This window comes from Denticeps clupeoides, chromosome 18 (genome assembly GCF_900700375.1).
Source record: "Denticeps clupeoides chromosome 18, fDenClu1.1, whole genome shotgun sequence".
Classification (NCBI taxonomy): domain Eukaryota; kingdom Metazoa; phylum Chordata; class Actinopteri; order Clupeiformes; family Denticipitidae; genus Denticeps; species Denticeps clupeoides.
Genome location: NC_041724.1, coordinates 11,939,834 through 11,956,891, shown reverse-complemented (window position 1 = coordinate 11,956,891; position 17,058 = coordinate 11,939,834). Strand labels below are relative to the sequence as shown.

Here is a 17,058-nt window from a genome sequence, read left to right as displayed (position 1 = left end):
TAAATGTATAAAATCCCAACAACACACCCAACAGGATAATCAAACTCTGTACTCTGTATAATCCTGCATGCTATAAATACTAGAGCTGTAAATCTTGGTCGGGGTCAGGTTGGGATCGTACTCAATTTCTGTCATTTTAGTTGAGTTTGTTTCGGGTCACCTCAGCTCAGCTTGGTTAGCAAACATGAAGTTCGTTCTATAGTAACCATTGTTTCTATATCATTTGCTGCCTGTAAATTTGTTTCGGTGATTGGTAAAAGTGTTTTGCATATTGTACATTTGTTTTATTTAACGTCAATGAAATGTTAATTTGATGTGCAAATCTCGCCCCCCCCTTGTCAGGTGATTCGTTTAAATTATCGTGGAAGAGATGCGAAAATGGATGCTGAGGAGTTGAAACCGAAGCAAGCACCTTGCGATTACATTTCCTAAAGCCTAAAACTGCTGTTTGTTTTGTAATGGAAGGTTTGTAATTAATCGTTTTATTCTTTTAATGCATGTATGCATGTTGCGTCCTTCTGAATAGAGAAGTTGCTTTCTGTCTCTTAAGGCATAATATTCTTTGGTCTATTCTAGCGGTCAATGGTCAGTCTTTGACGAGTAGATCTGGTGTGATCTTGAGAGTGTGAGATTAATCCAGATAAAATGAGTGACACACTTGCCTTGTCAAACGCACAATGTTCCTGTCGGGAAGACGTTATTCCTCCTGGGAAGGACAGAATTTGTTACGTACACGTTTCCTGTCAATCTGTTCCCCTTTCACCTGATTTTACTAGATTTCAGTGTCACCCTGTTGAGAAAATCGTTGCTCAGTTTGCAGCAGGAACAGGAGAATTCCATCCAAGGTTGTGCTAAGTAGACGATTCTGGGCGACTGATGTGTGAAGTCCGTTGCCAGTCTCACTGGTACAATTAAGAATATTTTTTATATATCTACTGAATAAAATAAAAAAAGAAATGTGTGGGGAATGTCTTCTTGATTCATTTTCTAACACTCTTCCTTGTTCCACCCCTGTGGTTTTTACTCCTCTGCAGTCATTCTCTGAGTTTTTTTCGGCTTATTAATGTGCCACGCCCAGAGTGTGTAAGTGACTGAGTGTGCTCAGTCGAGCCGAGAGCGTTTGGTTTTCTACCAGTAAAGCAGAAAAACTGAGGATATAACATAACGATAATGGCTGATAATGACCACTACGATGGAGGTAATGATTCTGAGCTGAAATGCTGGAGGTCCTGTCTAATCATCATTCATCATTAACATCCACGTGTGTATGCCTGTGTGTGTGTGTGTTCGTGGAGCTTTCCAAATCAAGGGTAAACTGTATGCAGCAATGACACTGATTACTTACCTGGCAGGGGAGATACCGCGATCAAGAAGGCGGTTCACCCAGGGCCGAGGCCATTGCACTTCGGCTGTGCTGACCCCTGCAAATTCCCCAAATGTGGGAATCTCGACTGCATAATTTCTGGGGTGGTAGTAGCCTAGTGGGTGACACACTCGCCTATGAACCAGAAGACCCAGGTTGAAACCCCACTTACTACCATTGTGTCCCTGAGCAAGACACTTAACCCTAAGTTGCTCCAGGGGGACTGTCCCTGTAACTACTGATTGTAAGTCGCTCTGGATAAGGGCGTCTGATAAATACCGCAAATGTAAAAAATGTGTATTTCCTTCCTCATCAGAACATCCATCCAATCATGTGGACAAATATGCTTTATTTCCCTTCCACCGTGTATAAATGGGACAGTTTGTCACTGCCATGGCAACGCCTTTGTCACTGTGTGACAAAGGAGAGCTCCCATGTGCTCTTCAAGATTAAAGCTACGATCTGCCGACTATCCAGCCTTTAGGGATTTGGGGTCTTTGTCAATCTCACATGCTTGCAGCCATGAGTGTTTTTTTCAACGTGCAAATTGCATGAGCACCAGCTTCGACATCAGAAGTGTCCTCTAAAGAAATAGAAGCGTCCGAATATTGGCAGAAGTCTTCTCATTTGCTGTGGAATCTTGAGTCAATTCCCAACTGCAAACATGGCGATAGGTTTTTAAAGATCAGGATGCAAAATCTTTCAAAGACAGTCAAATAGAAAACTCTGGTCTAGGGTGTGCAATTTGGAAATTGCATTTTGAGGCTCTTAAAGCTACCTACTGTTCCCCCAGATATTAAGAGGAGGTAGGAACTACGTGTGCTGAATGCATTTGTTGCGTTGTGCACCATTGTTGCAGGCAACCCATGTTTCAGAGGGATTAACATTTTATCCAAAAGTAATTTAAGATTGCTCCTATAAGGAAACCATCTAAGTTATTTATTATTAGTATTAGCTGCTTACCTTAATAAAAAAAAGTAATTCTCAATTCTAAAAAAGTGGAAGTGAAGTGATTCTTATTGTGAAACACTGCAGCACAATGAAATGTGTCCTCTGCTTTTAACCATCACCCTTGTTGAACAGTGGGCAGCCGTGACAGGCCCCAGGGGAGCAGTGTGTGGGGACGGTGCTTTGCTCAGTGGCACCTCAGTGGCACCTTGGCGGTTCAGGGTTTGAACCAGCAAGCTTCCAATTATGGGTCCATTTCCTTACCTGCTAGCCCAACCAGTGCCCCACAGCACCACAAAGGAGATTCTAAAGGGTCCTGTTGGCTGCTTGGAAGTGCTGACTACTACTCTCCTCATAACCCAGAAATGAGACTTACTCCACCCCTTCAAAAAAGCTGATTCATCTCTTTGTGTGTGAGGAAATATGTAACTTCATTATTTGGTCCCCACAGATCAAGATCTTCTGGAAGACATTATGATTGACAGCTGCTTATTCCTCACACAGCCAATGGTGAGTTGTTTGAATGTATTCAGACGCAGCAGGTGAAAATGTCAGAATAAGGCAAGAAATGATAATGTGAAGAAATGATAAATGTCAAATCATGTCCTTGTACCGTTATATATACAATACTGCACTATAGTTATGGTGATAAATAAGTGTGAATTACAATTTAATATAATAATATTTTTTAAATATATTAAAAGGTTACACAAAAAGCTGTACACAACTGTAGTTAGAGGAACGATGCAGGAGTATAGACGATGATTAAACCCTGACAAATTATTTATAATATTGTATTACATTATGACATGATGGAGTATGAGTAAATTGCTGACATTTAAAAACATTTAGATTTTGTATTTATTGACAGCTCCTTAATGACAATACAATTCTGTAAAAAACATTGTGCCTGGACTAAAACAAAACAAAATGTCAAACGTCTTCATGATCATGAAAACATGCCAAAAGAACAGTAACCTCATTTAGAATATTATCATGATAAAGTAAAATAAGCAAATGAATTTATCTTTAGACCAATATGTGGAGCTGTCATTTCAATGGATGTTCCCTGTATTCCCAATTTCCTGAATGTGTTCATCGGTTGTTACATGTTTAATTTATCTGCTCATTGGGATTTTATTATGTTCCGTGTGTGCGTTACTGTGCGATGCCTATTTGCTTAGTAAACCCCTTTGTCGGTGAGTTGTGCAATTGTGTTCTTTTTCCCTGGCACTCAATCCATTTTAAGATGCACACTGTAGCCTAGTGTGTAACACACTTGTTCAAGACCCTTGTTCAAACCTCACCTACTTTCATGTTAAAAGTGAAGTGAAGTGATTGCCATTGCTAAACACTGCAGCACAGCACACGGTGCACACAATGAAATGTGTCCTCTGCATTTGTGTCCTCTGCTTTTAACCCATCACCCTTAGTGAGCAGTGGGCAGCCATGAAAGGCACCCAGGGTGTGGGCACAGTACCAGTGTGTGGGGACGGTACTCAGTGGCACCTTGGCGGTTCGGGATCTGAACCGGCAACCTTCTGATTACTTGGCCGCTTCCTTAACCGCTAGGACACCACTCCCCACTAATGGAAGCAGACATCTGTGGTATCCAGCAGGGTCCCCCTGCTCATCATGGTCTATGATGGGGTGGAGGATAACTAGTAATGTCACTGGGCTCACCACGGTCCACAGTGGGGTCAAGATTCTCTGCCGTTCTGCAGTGAGGAGGATTGATTTGACTGAAGGGGTTTTCAGAACGACGACAGGAGTGGCGGATGATTGCAGATTGTGCTCGGGTTTTCAGCCACGATGGCTGTTGGGTTTGGACTTGGGCCTGCTCAACTTTCACTGCAAGTGACCACCACTCCTTGTGACCACCACTCCTTGTCTGCTGGAGGTTCCCGTTGGATTTTGAGGCACACCAGAGATGTGCCTAGGGGAGAGGGTACTGTCAGAACTTGACATTTCGGGATACACCGGTTCCATATCAGAGTAAAATGTTCCGTGTGTTGTGTTCCCAATTTTTGGATTGTGTGCACCTGTTGTTACATGCATTATGCATCCTTGCTGTCTAGTTCTTCTTTGGTCATTATGATTTTATTATGTTCTCTGTGTGTTACTGTACCATGTCTGTTTTCTTAGTGAACCCCTTAGTGACAGGAGCAATATGATTTGGACATAGATTGTTATTGGGTTGAAAATATATTTAATTACTCTTTATTTTTTAAAACCATATTAACCACAGCATCTAAAATGTCACTAGTGAAATCTTTACTGAAGTAATCAAACATGTCAATGCACAGGGCATGGTACCAAGAGTCTATCTATGCAGCCAATACAAATTCTTAAATCAAATCCATGCAAAATGATTAGTCTTATCATGGAACACATACAAAAGTGAGAGGAAACCTTCTCTGTCTAATAACATTATAATAACCTTAACTTTGTTAACAACAACTGATTTGATGTAAAAACATGCTGAAAACATTTTTAATCAGATTTAAGATGAAATCTGATTAAAAACGAACACTTGTCTGTAGGACACATGCAGTCTCATCCTTCATTGTACACCGTAATCTGTTGGTTCAACAGTGTTAGATTATGTCTAAAACTGAGTCCCTGCTCATGCCTGGAGGTAATTATGTTATATTATGGTTGGAATCCATTTAATCACGGCCCACACTGTAATTGCTCATCCTACAAGCGTCAGCATTCATCCGTCATTACGTATTCTCTTCATGCTTCTGCTAATATCTCCTCCATAACCACCTGAGCTGCTGGTTAGAATCAACAGGGAATCTAGTTCGATTTCCCCGTTTAGTGGGTGTGAGACATATTAATGACAAGATGGGCATGCAGAGCCTGAAGTCTTGTGGCCATGTTCCTGGCCTGGTGTCATACAACCTTCTCCTCTCTTGACCGAATGGGCATGCTGTGGACAGAATGGAATCATGGAGCTGGTGCGCGAATGTCCCATGTGACCTCCCAATCCACAAAAGCCCCATGCTGTCCTGACTTTTTAATGAATATTTTATGAATTTCCAAATAAAAAAAAGAAACTGAATGATTCTTCTTTTTTAATTAGATTGAATAGTACGTTTTTATATGATTCTCAGTTGAACTATTAACAGACAAATTAAGTGGGTGGAGATGCAGTATGTCATCCTTAAACATGCTGCTTAGCAAATACAACAGATGCAGACTCTCACTGAACAGATGCATGTACATCACATGTTTACACACACACACACACACACACACACACACACACACACACACACACACACACACCCTGTTTACAGATGCATGCAGATAGCATAAACACTCACAGAGTGAGAACATGCACATTATACACACACACACACACACACGCACAGAGCATGAAATATGGCTGCAGTAAAGGATGAATGGGTCCTGTGCTGGCGGCTTGGCAGGTCGTTATTCTGCATCCTGAGAGAGAGCGACCATAAACCCCAGACACAATGAAGCGCTCTTTAGAACTCACTTTACCCCTGCGCCTCCACCCATGCCATCCATAAAGTTCAACCTTGATGAAGAGGGGAATAGAAAGCGAGAGAGAGGGAGAGAGAGGGGAGGGTGGGGGCAGCCAGGGCGGAGGCTGGGGGGGCAGAAAATGTACCTGCTTGTAAAACAACGGCCTTGGGTGATCTGAACATCTGTGGCGTGGTCTCATTCAAGCATAAAACAAGACTTAAAAAAAAAAAACATCCTGTACGGCCGGATGGTGACGTGGGTGATCAGGTGATGGAGGCGGTGGACGTCTCCCTTTTTTAAGATTCACTGAAGAATTAGGCAACAAGGGCTGTCCCCATGGTAACCTTGCAACTGCAGCAGGGGTGGACCTCGTTTTTCTCGGACACTGACCCACCTGGGGATGTAGTTGCCGGGCGACGGATAAGAAAAGAACTTGAGCCCTGGGGTCCAACCTTGTCAGAGGACAAATGAACAAACGAAGAAGGGGGCGCAGGAGGAGACCAGAACCCCGCCCCCTCTTCCCCCAAGACTCTCCTCTCTTGCCTTAGCTGGTCCTCACAAAAACATGCAAACGTTCCTCTGTAGCACCACACACCGGGCCAGTGGTGGTGTGGCAGCGGGTTGTAGCATGCTCACTCTCACCTTTGTTTTTTTTAAGCAGCCACCTTTTGAGTTTATTGGTGTATAAAGGTCATCACAGGATGTTCCTTACAATCCCAGTGTGTGTGTGTGTGGTTTAGTAGAATTAAGAGTTTTTTCGCTATAGTTTAACCATTAGTCAAACACCAATCAATACTGTTAATGTATGGTGATGCGTCCACCGCTTCATGGTGTTGACGGATGAAGTCTCTTTAAAGAATGGATCTCTGTGCTGATTGGCTCCATAATGGCGGTAATATAACACAGCCATTTATTGTATTGCGTAGACTGATGGCGTCTAAGATCTGCTAATGACGGTAATTGATGAGTTTGAAGTATTGATCGGGGTGTACCTGCTTTTTGTTCTTGTCTTCTTTAGCCTGACGACATGATGAGTTTGGTGGCTGTCATGCTGTACGACTTCCAGGACAGAAAGTTCCTCCCACGTGAGCTTCTGTCCAGTGAACCTGAGGAGGAGGAGGTCCCAGAGGTCAGAGAGGTGGAGGAGCACCTGCTTAGGTAACAGGAATCTCTGAGAATTGGCTGAGAAAAGTGGTCTACCGTCACACCGGAGGTGTTAACTGTGAATCATGCTTGCACGCGGTAAATCTGACAGCCGTTTGTGGTTATTCTTAGTGAGGCAGTTAATGACCTGAAAATCACAATCCACTGCATTCAGTTTAGTGCCGGGCATTTAAAATGGTGCCACAGCATCTCGTTATGACTTTTGTTCTGACCCTTGCACAGGAGACCGGAGACATGTAAATTTGTCCTCATGCTAAGGATGTCTGGTGAACTTTTTGTGGAGCACTATTACATAATGTTATGCTGTGGGAAGATAAAGAAATTCCAGCGATGAAGGAAGGGCATGAGGGACTGCGTTGACCTTGTTAATCTGACCACATTAATTATCAATCATTTGATTGAGTTTACCTGGTCATACATACGCATGGCAAAATAGAAGTTACAGGAATGAACAGGTTCTAATCAATTAAATTAGAAATCTCAATCTCACTGGTAGATTACTATTGCAGTTACATGTAAATATTGTAAAAAAATGGTAAAAAAAAACTAATTAGAGAAAAGGAGAGAGCGGGAAAGAGACAGAAAGCAGGGGAGCTAGCTCCAGAAAGAAGCGGGGGGAGAAGAGGAGCAGGGCCCAGAAGCTGGATGAGAAGTTCCTCCAGTAGCTGATAAAAAAGAGAGACATTTTTTATACTTGCCATTTGTCACCCAAAAGGGTTGAACAATCAGGTGGCCTTTGTTGGCCTTTTGGCACCCTGGTGATACTTCTTGTGAGCTTTTTTTCCTCTTTGTATTCTATGTTGTTATTTTTGTTAATGTTCTAAAAACCAATAATTGGCTAAAACAATAAAGGGTTAGTAAGCATGAAAAAACATTTCCATACAGTAGTAGAGTCGTTCTTCTTTCGTCCACAGGTCCAAGACTAGGCTGGCCGCTTCTCTGGCGCGCTGCAGGATCAAACACAACCTAGTGACCATAGACACCATTTTGCCAGACAGCGTGAGGGAGATGCAGGTTCGAGCCTCCTGCCAGCCCATCTATGCCTGGGTCAACACCCTGAAAACCAGGTGAGACAGACGTTTTTGCGGGCTACGTGTTGAAAGAAATCGGTTCATATGGATAGCTGCTCGATACCGATAACCCTGAAATTGTTGATACTACGGGCAACAAAACCTTTTTTTAAAATTAAGATGAAACTAAGTGTGAGTTAGCGGTAACATAACTATAAGGTATGATAACTATGACTATGAGATATGGTAAAAGTGTATATTAGTGTTACATGATAAATATTTATGCAAGTCAGGTCATTGGGGTTGCTGCGACTGGTAATGTCAATGATATTCTGTTAAATTAACAGTTTATTGACCTCGTTCCCCAACGTGATTCTTTGAGTTCTTTTCCATAACCACTAGTTGATATAATAACAGGAGGCTAATCGGTTAATAGTTAAAAAGTTAACAGGACGTATATACTTTTTCAACGTTGCTGAAACAGGAGGAAAAAACTCCACTGTCTTGTATCTACACTGTCTAACCCAATATTAATCAATATTTTTACAACCCTAGTGTGTCTGTGTGTGTGTGTTTTTAAGCATGTTTTCATGTATTCTATCTCGATTGCCCTGAACACCCAGGTGACACGCCTTATTTAAAACGGCAGACTGTGTGTGGTAGGATATGTGGGGGACGGGGTCGTGCCTCATTTCGAACGGCACACAGGGTTTCTCCCCAGGCTGTAAATCGCTGGCACCAGGCTGTGGACAGATCCAATCAGTGTGTGCGCAATAAGACGTATACACGCACACACACACACACACACACACACACACACACACACACACACTCTCCCTCTCTCCCTCTGAATTACACCCAGGAGGTCACTGCTGCTTCAGCACAACATCAGAACCAACTAGCCCTGTCTCTAGATGAGTCTAGATTAAGACGGGTGTGGAATCATTGTCCTTCATGTGGTCATTGCACTTTATAGATCTTCCGATGATCACGGTTCTTCGTGTTTTTGAGGAATGTGATTGCTGTTCAGGATCTGTCCTTCTCCACAGCCTCGCAGAGGTGTGTGACTTGCTGAAGACAGAGGGCTTCTCTCAGGTGACCTCAGTTGGCCGGCTGGAGAGACGGAGCTTCTGTCACGACCGTAACTGCCAAGACCTTCTGGTCTTTACTCCACAGCAGAAGGCTGAGCTGTCCAGGACCAAACTTCTCAGCCAATACAAACTGCTTATCCAGGTACTTTAACTCCCAGGTCCTCTATTTCAAATGTAATGAAAATAAATGTGTTTGTACCTTTTGCACAAGCTAACTGTGCAAGCTACTTTTGACCTCACCTCCTTCATCATTTTATGGAGCAAAAATTGTTTACGATGGTATATCATTGAGAGAAACTCTAGTTTTTTTAACAACAGCAGGAAGAAAAGTGAACATCAGTTTGCAACAATACAACAAGAACCTTTTAATTAGCCTTAAGGGAAACCACTGACTTGAATAAGCGAGACATATAGGAAGGAAGCGAGACATATATTCAGAGCTGCCTCAACACAACATAACATTCACATCCCATTGGATATCTGTTCAAGTTTGACATATTGATATATGTGTCCATATAATATAATACATGGCTTTTGCTTTAATAAAACGTAAACATTATAAGCATTAAATTAGCAAAAAATGAAATCTTAACAAGTCAGAAAATCTTGTTTTTTATATTAAGACCAACTGACCAGTCTTGATTTGTATGTGTAAGAAAAGTTATCTAGCTTTAGAAACGTTTTTTCTTGTGTTCTGTTTTTTTTTGTGGGAGATATGTATATGTGTGTGTGTGTATGCATATATTTCATACATACATAGCTGTGAAAAGAGGGATTTCACAGAAACACACACACACACACAGAAAACTATCTGAATGTGGTGCAAATACTAAGCTTAATGCAAATTAGCACTCAATTATAACTTAATTCTCTTAATTCTTAATGTACTTTTTTCATGGATCAAGATGTCCTTGCTGTCTTTGCCTGGTCAAATATATTACAATTGATTTTAAATATGCATTGAATTACATTAAAATTGAATTCTGATTCTGAGAACTGGTAAAGCTTTATATTTAGCTCAAAAATGTCCAGCTATTAGTTCAATGAAGCCGTGACCTTGTAGGTCATAGGTCATAAGCTACATAATTGGGAAATAATATCTGTTCCTATATCTGTTGTTTTCTAGGATAAGTCTTGCTGTTTAGGGCCATGTGCGGTTCGCCCCCTGCTGGTGCCTGAAGGGGACGTTCTCATGGCTGGGTCCTTCTCAGCGCTCACTGTGGCACATGTGGCTGCCATTGCTGCCTCTTTGCCACCGCTGCCTCAGGACAGTGGAGCACAAACACCCAGCCAAGTGCTTGTGTGTGGTGGGGAGCAGCAAGCTGCTAGGGGAAAAGAGATGCAGGAGACCCTGAACAACGTGGGCTGCAGGAGTGAGTGTGTGCATGTTCCCATACCAAGAGATGGCCCAGCACTGACACTCTGGAGGGGCGTGTGTAAGAGGAATGGCCGTTGGATGTGTCTGTTTTTCAGATGTGAAGCTGATTCCAGAGGACTTCATCTCTCTGGATGTGTGTGATGTGAGGGTCCAGAAGGTTCATCTCGTCCTGCTCATGCCTCAGTGCTCAGTGTCAGCTGTGTGCAATCCAGTGGAGTATTTGTTGCAGGAGAATGGCGGTACACTACCAATCTACACTACAGAATTGGCATGAATCTAAGACAACCTCAGACATAAGATTCTTAATTCAGACATATATGGTATTTTCTACAATACCCTCCAAAGGACCATTTAATTACAGTCATGGCCAAAAGTTTTCAGAATGACACAAATACTGGTTTTCAAAGTTTGCTGCTTCAGTGTTTTTTTAGATCTTTTGTGTTGACCCTTTTTTCACGACTTCTGCAGTTCGCCCCTGGCATGCTGTCAATCAACTTCTGGGCCAAATTCTGATTGATGGCAACCAATTCTTTCATAATCAGTGCTTGATAAAAAATTAATGATAATGAATGACATCTTGAATGGCTGACTTTCTTTTATTTTGAATTACTTGCACAACGGTGTGGGTAAATACCAAGTACTGATAAATACTGGTAGGTGTGCATCAAAACCATTTTATTTACATGTAGTTCCAGTCATGCTTAGAAACGTACCAATAGGTACCAATAGAGCAACACTGCAGAGACGACTGGGCTGAATTTCCCCAGCCTCAGAGTGAAAAAGTGATATGGAATTATAGGAAGCTTTTGGTTGCGTTTATTGCTGCTAAAGGAGGTACAAGCAGTTATTATATTTATGGAGAGATTGCTTTTCTCATGTGGGCGTTGTGAGTGATGGATTATTATCTTCTCTTGCATAAATGAGGCAAAAATCTAAAAAATTATGTGTTTAGTAAGCACCGCAGCCTACTGCTTGTGTCACCAGTCTTTGACACAGTCGACCAGGGTTCGAATCCCAGCTTTGTCAATCTTAAATTCTATGGGGCAGTGTTGGCCTAGGTGGTAAGGAAATGGACCCGTAATCGGAAGGTTACCTGTTCAGAACACGAATCAACAAGGTGCAACTGAGATGCCTCTAAGCAAAAGCACCGTCCCCACACACTGCTCCCCGGGCGCCTGTCATGGCTGCCCACTGCTCACCAAGGGTGATGGGTTAAGTGCAGAGGACATGTTTCGTTGTATCACCGTGTGCTGTGTTCACAATGACAATCACTTCACTTTTTTTGTCCAATATTACATTTTCTCTCTCTCTCTCTTTTTTTTTTTTTACAAACTATTCACTCCTTTGACCCTTATTAGTATTATTTAGCCTAGTGTCACAGGTAATAAATCAATTTTAACCTCTCTTTCCAGACATTATGACTGGCGAAGTGAATAACATTGATAAGCTTGTTACAGGGGCAACTGGCAGTGGGTGGGATTCCTTTGGAACAAAAAAATGAAAGGTTTGAGATTTGAGTGACTTTGACACAGACCAAATTGTAATGGCTGCACATAGCATCTCTGAAACCTCAGAGCTTTTAAGATGTACCCTGTCTGTATTGGCCAGAACCTACCAAAAGTGGTTCAAGGATGGAGAACTGATGAACAGATGGCCAAATCTCAGTGAGGCAAGTAGGGAGTATTGAACCAATAGTTGAGCTACAGTAGTATGAAGAACTGAAGGCATTAATTCTGGCAGAACACACAGCGCCTCACACTTTACAGGGTATGGGGCTGAGTAGCTGTAAGTGGGCTTCTAGGTTCTAGTCACTATGTTCAAAACCTCAAAAAGGGAGAAAATATGATCCTTTGTGTGCTTTTTTCTTTTTAGATATAGATCTCCTCCGGGACCTTTCCCAGGGTTCCATTTCACGAGGCATACTGGATTCTCTAGTTTCTCAACAAAAAAATCTAGTGAACCACGCCCTGAGGTGTAAGTACTTTTACTTCCAAAAAAGTAGCCATAAAGGCTTTTTGTCCATTTTACTTTATCTGAACTAAGCACGTTTTGAAAAGGTATAATGCACAACTCGGGGTGGATAACCATTCATACACCGCGGTCACTTTGGTGTATCTGATCAAGCGAAATGTGCATTTCTAAACTCGGGTCTGCCGCTGTTTCAGACTGTTTCTTTGGTCGTGGGGATTGTTGTGCTACCCTGAGGCTGGCACATTAATTCACAACAGTGATCATTAAACCAAACTGCGTTATGCGCGGTGAATACTCCATTCCGGATGTCATTTTTAATCACCGCTCTGAATGAATCCACCAGCCGTAAAGTGGCAAACTAATCTGTGTAACCATAGTAACCTGCTGGAAGAGCAGGGAGTCTGGGTGTGAATTTGTGAATTGTAATTTAAAAGCATTAGCAAACAAAAGATGTGAGTATTTTTATTTTTTATTAAAGGATTTTTTTTTTTTTAAATAAGTCCCGACTCAGGAAGAACACAGTTGAGTTCTCACCCAGACACAGGTACACAGACATTTGTAGGACAAATTCCCATCTGGTTGCTTAATGGCTGAAATGAACCCAGAGAAAGTGCAGGTCACAGTGACAGAGGTCGTTACCGCCTGCTCCTCTGTTGGTGCGCCGTGTAGTAGTTTCTGATGCAGGTGACGCTGGCGATGCGGGGAAGGCTATTTTATGCGGACTTAATCAGGCTGCGATCGTGCTCGATCCACTCATCCACCCAACCCACACGCTCACGTCTGGTTAATTAACGACACGTGGGGATCGATTACGGGCCAGTCGATGTTCCGATGAGAGAGCTGTTCCCCTGTTAGGCTACCAGCCTGCTGCTCACTGCCACACCTACACACCTCTCTCTCGCTCTCTGTATGAACGCATAGTAGTACTGATGAGAAATATCTTTCTCCTTCACTCACATTCCCTTCTTTATGTGTCTGTTCACATTCGAAGTGTATTAACTGCACGAGTTTCTTACTTGTGGGGAGCCACTGGTTAATAAAGCTCCTCATTAGCACCTTCCTTCTTTAGTGATCCGTGAAGACACAGATGGGAGTTTGTTAATAAATAATTAGTTTTGGGAGGGAAGAAACTTCTGACTCCATGAGCCAATTAACAGTCTAACTCAAAACTTACAATAGCTGGCACTGTGAAATAATAGATAAAACAAAAAAGACGTTTCAGGATTTTCTTTATTAATGATTAGAACACATTAACGCTGAAATACTTGCAAACAGCACTCCAGAGACTCTTCCTGTCTGATTCAATTGTCTTTCTTCAAGATATGAAGTTCTCCAAGATGTGATGCAATAATCATGTGACTCTGTGCAGGTGTAGTCGGTGTGAATGTTTATGGACGTCTTAATATTCATCAATGCAGCTGAGTCGTTGTGTTTGGTTTGCATTTGTTGCATCACGCCATGGACGGGCTCTCCGCGTGTGCAGTCCCGAAAGTTCAGGCCGTGGTGTACTCCACCTGCTCCGTGTACCCAGACGAGAATGAGGAGCTGCTGACGGCAGCGCTGGCACAGGCACGGGAGCAAGAGTCCAAACTGCGGCCTTTCAGGTTTATACGTGCATGCACGGCACTGCTCATAAGTACACATGGAATACACTGACATCAGCCTTAACACAATTATGACCATTTTAAGCCCACAAAAGTGCCAATTGTTGTCAAAATTGTCAGAAAAAAATGAAACTGAAATGTTTGTAGATTACACAGGTCTAGCGCCCCTGCTGACGGTCTGGAGAATAGATTTAATTTTTCTTAGTCACTTCAAGGAAAGAAATAAAAAAAAAAAAAAATCTGCAGTGCTGGGATCTGTTATAGTTTATCAGGAAAATAAATAAATAAATATTATATACACACACACAAACACATACATATAAAAATATATACACAAATATTTTTCTTCTTTATTATCAAATGGGTCAAAACAAGCTAACAACAGAATATGCTCTGGTATTCTGTTGCATTAAATATCTTAGCTGTCGATGTGTCTGTAGAAAGCAGAGCTGGGAATCTAGACATCAGGAGTTTGGGTCATTAGTATTAAAGTGATGTGTGCATGCTCCTTTATCTCTCCTGAATAACAAAACAGTAATAAGAACGAAAATAGCTGCCCACTAAATGCCTCGTTGTTGGCCAACTGCTTAGGTAATAAACTTGGTACCCCCATATGCATCATCCTGCCATGTGAAACGGCCGCTGTCGTTCAGCGCCCACTGCGCAGAATGTTAAGTGAAGTGAACGGGTCCTCACTAAGCGGCCCCATTTTTGCTGGTAATTCCTGGAGACCCCCCGCACAGTACTTTGTCACCGCGGGCTTTCTGTGTTTAGAGCATGGCCTGTGTGTAATTAGATTGATTGGCCGTCTGGTACTAATGAGGGCTGGAATTAAAAGATTTCAGAACGGGGGTCCTGAAGGACCAGCGGAGGTCTGGTTATGGCTGGTCGTGTGCATATGGCTGCTGTACGGGTCGCTTTCTTCGCTTTTGTCTGGCCTGAAATGATTGTTTATCTTTAATGGGAGAGACAAGCCACTCCCCTCGTTTAGTCTGCATCCATAATGAGTCCATGAGGAATTTTCATCCAGCTGTGACTCATTGGCTGTCAAAGATGTCCTCAATTTATTGACATCAAGATGTATTGTTATTAAGCTCTATGCTCAAATCAATGTCTTCATTGATATTTATTTTTAAGGCTATTTGCCCTCAGAAATGGAACAACTGTAAAGGCTTAAACGTCCCTGTCTCATTTCCGTGAACAGTTGGTCGTTATCTTATTGTTATCAAGGTTTGCTTTTCTTGTGGGACTGCATGTGCCTTGTGATGATGCCGTTGTGTGTGTGTGTGTGTTTATGTCTAGACTCAGCGGCACAGAGCTGCTCCACTCACACGTAGCTGATGAAGGTGAAACGCAGACTGATGGACGTTTCTTCAGACTGGAGCCCTCAGCAGACAGCAATGGCTGCTTTGTTGCAGTGCTGACCAGAGAGGTGGAGTAACACCTAACACACACATGCGTACACCCAAGTGGCATCCTACACTTGCACAGACCGCACAGTTTGTGCAGTTTGTGTTCTTCTCTACTTCATAAACGTAAAAAACAGCATCTCCTGCATTTCCATAATCATTTTCTGACGTTCTTCATTGAGAATACAAATGGTGCCAATCAGACCTGGTCAGTAACAGTTCAGCGGCTGTGACGAGGCACTGACTTGAGCCGATTACATTTGTGTTAATTATTGTGACAGTGGCAACACAACATCCTGGAGGGACAAATTAAATTAAAATTCTGAAAGAAAATTGGTTCATCATCTATGAGCGGCCAGTCCAAAGCGTTGTTTATTCTGCAGCCAGGCGGGACACTAGAGGGGTTTTCACCTTTTTAACAGTCGATGCAGGGCCAACCAAAACTCATATTTACACAGAGTGTCTAAAAATCAGATCCTTTGAATTACTACCCCTCATTAGCACATGTGAAGCAGTCCTGTGCTCTTCCGATGTCGTTTAGATAAGGTTTGCTTTTAGAGCAACTCTGTCTTATCGCTGCTGATAGCATCAGTGGGGCGAGGGAACCTGGGGACTCATTTTCCTCCGAGGAGATAAAACAACTCCCCTCAGAGGAACGGAAATGTGTTTCCTGAAGTCTTATACTCCCTTCAGAGCAGTGCAGAAGACCTTGGCTTTTTGTCTGTGGGTGTGTATGAGAGGGGCATGAGGTAGTGCTTGTTCTGTTCACAGCGGCTTCCCCAAGAGTTCATTTCTCTCTGGGCCTGTAATGTTCCTTCCTAGTCCTTACGTTCCAACATCAGTTTCTCTCCTGTATTCCTTCTCTTCTCTCCGTCTCCGGCTCTCTCGGGTGCATCTGCTGGTTAATCCTCCCTGTTGTACATCGTGGAATCCCTCCTCCCTGCTTTCATCTGCCCCTCAAAATAGCTCAGTCAATCAGCCCTGCGGAGCAGCCAGCGTCTGCACAGCCCAGCGATGAAACTGAGGAACGTTGTCAAGAGGGGCGCGGCGTTTCACTGCGAGCTGGGCGATGCCTGACAGTCCCAGCCAAGCGATGAGGGGCTGAGGGGGGTGAGAAGAATTACCACAATCGACAGAAAGAGGCCCAGAAATCAAGCCTCAGGGGGCAGACAGCCCACTCATCTCTGCAGAAGCAAATTATTGAATTTGCAGGCCTTTTGAGTGTCAGCTGCACAGAATTTTGACAATGACAGGTTACATCTCTGCGTGTGTACTTTATGTCAAAGGAGGCGATTGTAATGGTATTCTTTTCGGTGCCTGATAAGACTCTCTATGAATATTGTGTTCGAGTCAACACTCCTCAAAAGAGGATTTCTGCTTTAGAAAGTGTTCCTCATAGGGCAACAAGACAGATTCTTCGCTTTAGATGGAGATGTCTAGACCTGTACATAGTTTTTTACAATAGTTTTTTTTCCCCAGCATTAGTTCAAAGGTGGAAACTATTGGAAAAACAGATTTTAGGTTGGATTTGACAAAGCTATTTTTTTATGCATATTTTTTTATTTCAAGATTTTAAGCCTTTTTAGTGGGATCCAACTATCTGTAGAAGAGCGTGCATGCAT

The 17,058-nt window shown here is 42.7% G+C and overlaps 1 protein-coding gene and 1 non-coding gene across 4 annotated transcripts in view; both read left to right on the top strand.

Annotated features, from left to right (window-relative positions):
* The window catches only part of LOC114767791 (putative methyltransferase NSUN7), a 31,912-nt gene that overhangs the window by 4,174 nt on the left and 10,680 nt on the right, over window positions 1-17,058 (top strand). For all 3 annotated transcript variants that reach the window (XM_028959509.1, XM_028959508.1, XM_028959511.1), the window contains exons 3-11: window positions 2,763-2,821; window positions 6,828-6,967; window positions 7,888-8,040; window positions 9,033-9,216; window positions 10,201-10,447; window positions 10,548-10,691; window positions 12,325-12,426; window positions 13,907-14,027; window positions 15,330-15,459. In XM_028959509.1, coding sequence (XP_028815342.1) covers window positions 2,763-2,821; window positions 6,828-6,967; window positions 7,888-8,040; window positions 9,033-9,216; window positions 10,201-10,447; window positions 10,548-10,691; window positions 12,325-12,426; window positions 13,907-14,027; window positions 15,330-15,459 — 1,280 coding nt within the window. The remainder of the gene's footprint in view (window positions 1-2,762; window positions 2,822-6,827; window positions 6,968-7,887; window positions 8,041-9,032; window positions 9,217-10,200; window positions 10,448-10,547; window positions 10,692-12,324; window positions 12,427-13,906; window positions 14,028-15,329; window positions 15,460-17,058) is intronic.
* Window positions 1,338-1,496, top strand: LOC114768664 (U1 spliceosomal RNA). The gene has a single exon (XR_003743108.1). It is a non-coding gene; the product is annotated as a U1 spliceosomal RNA (small nuclear RNA).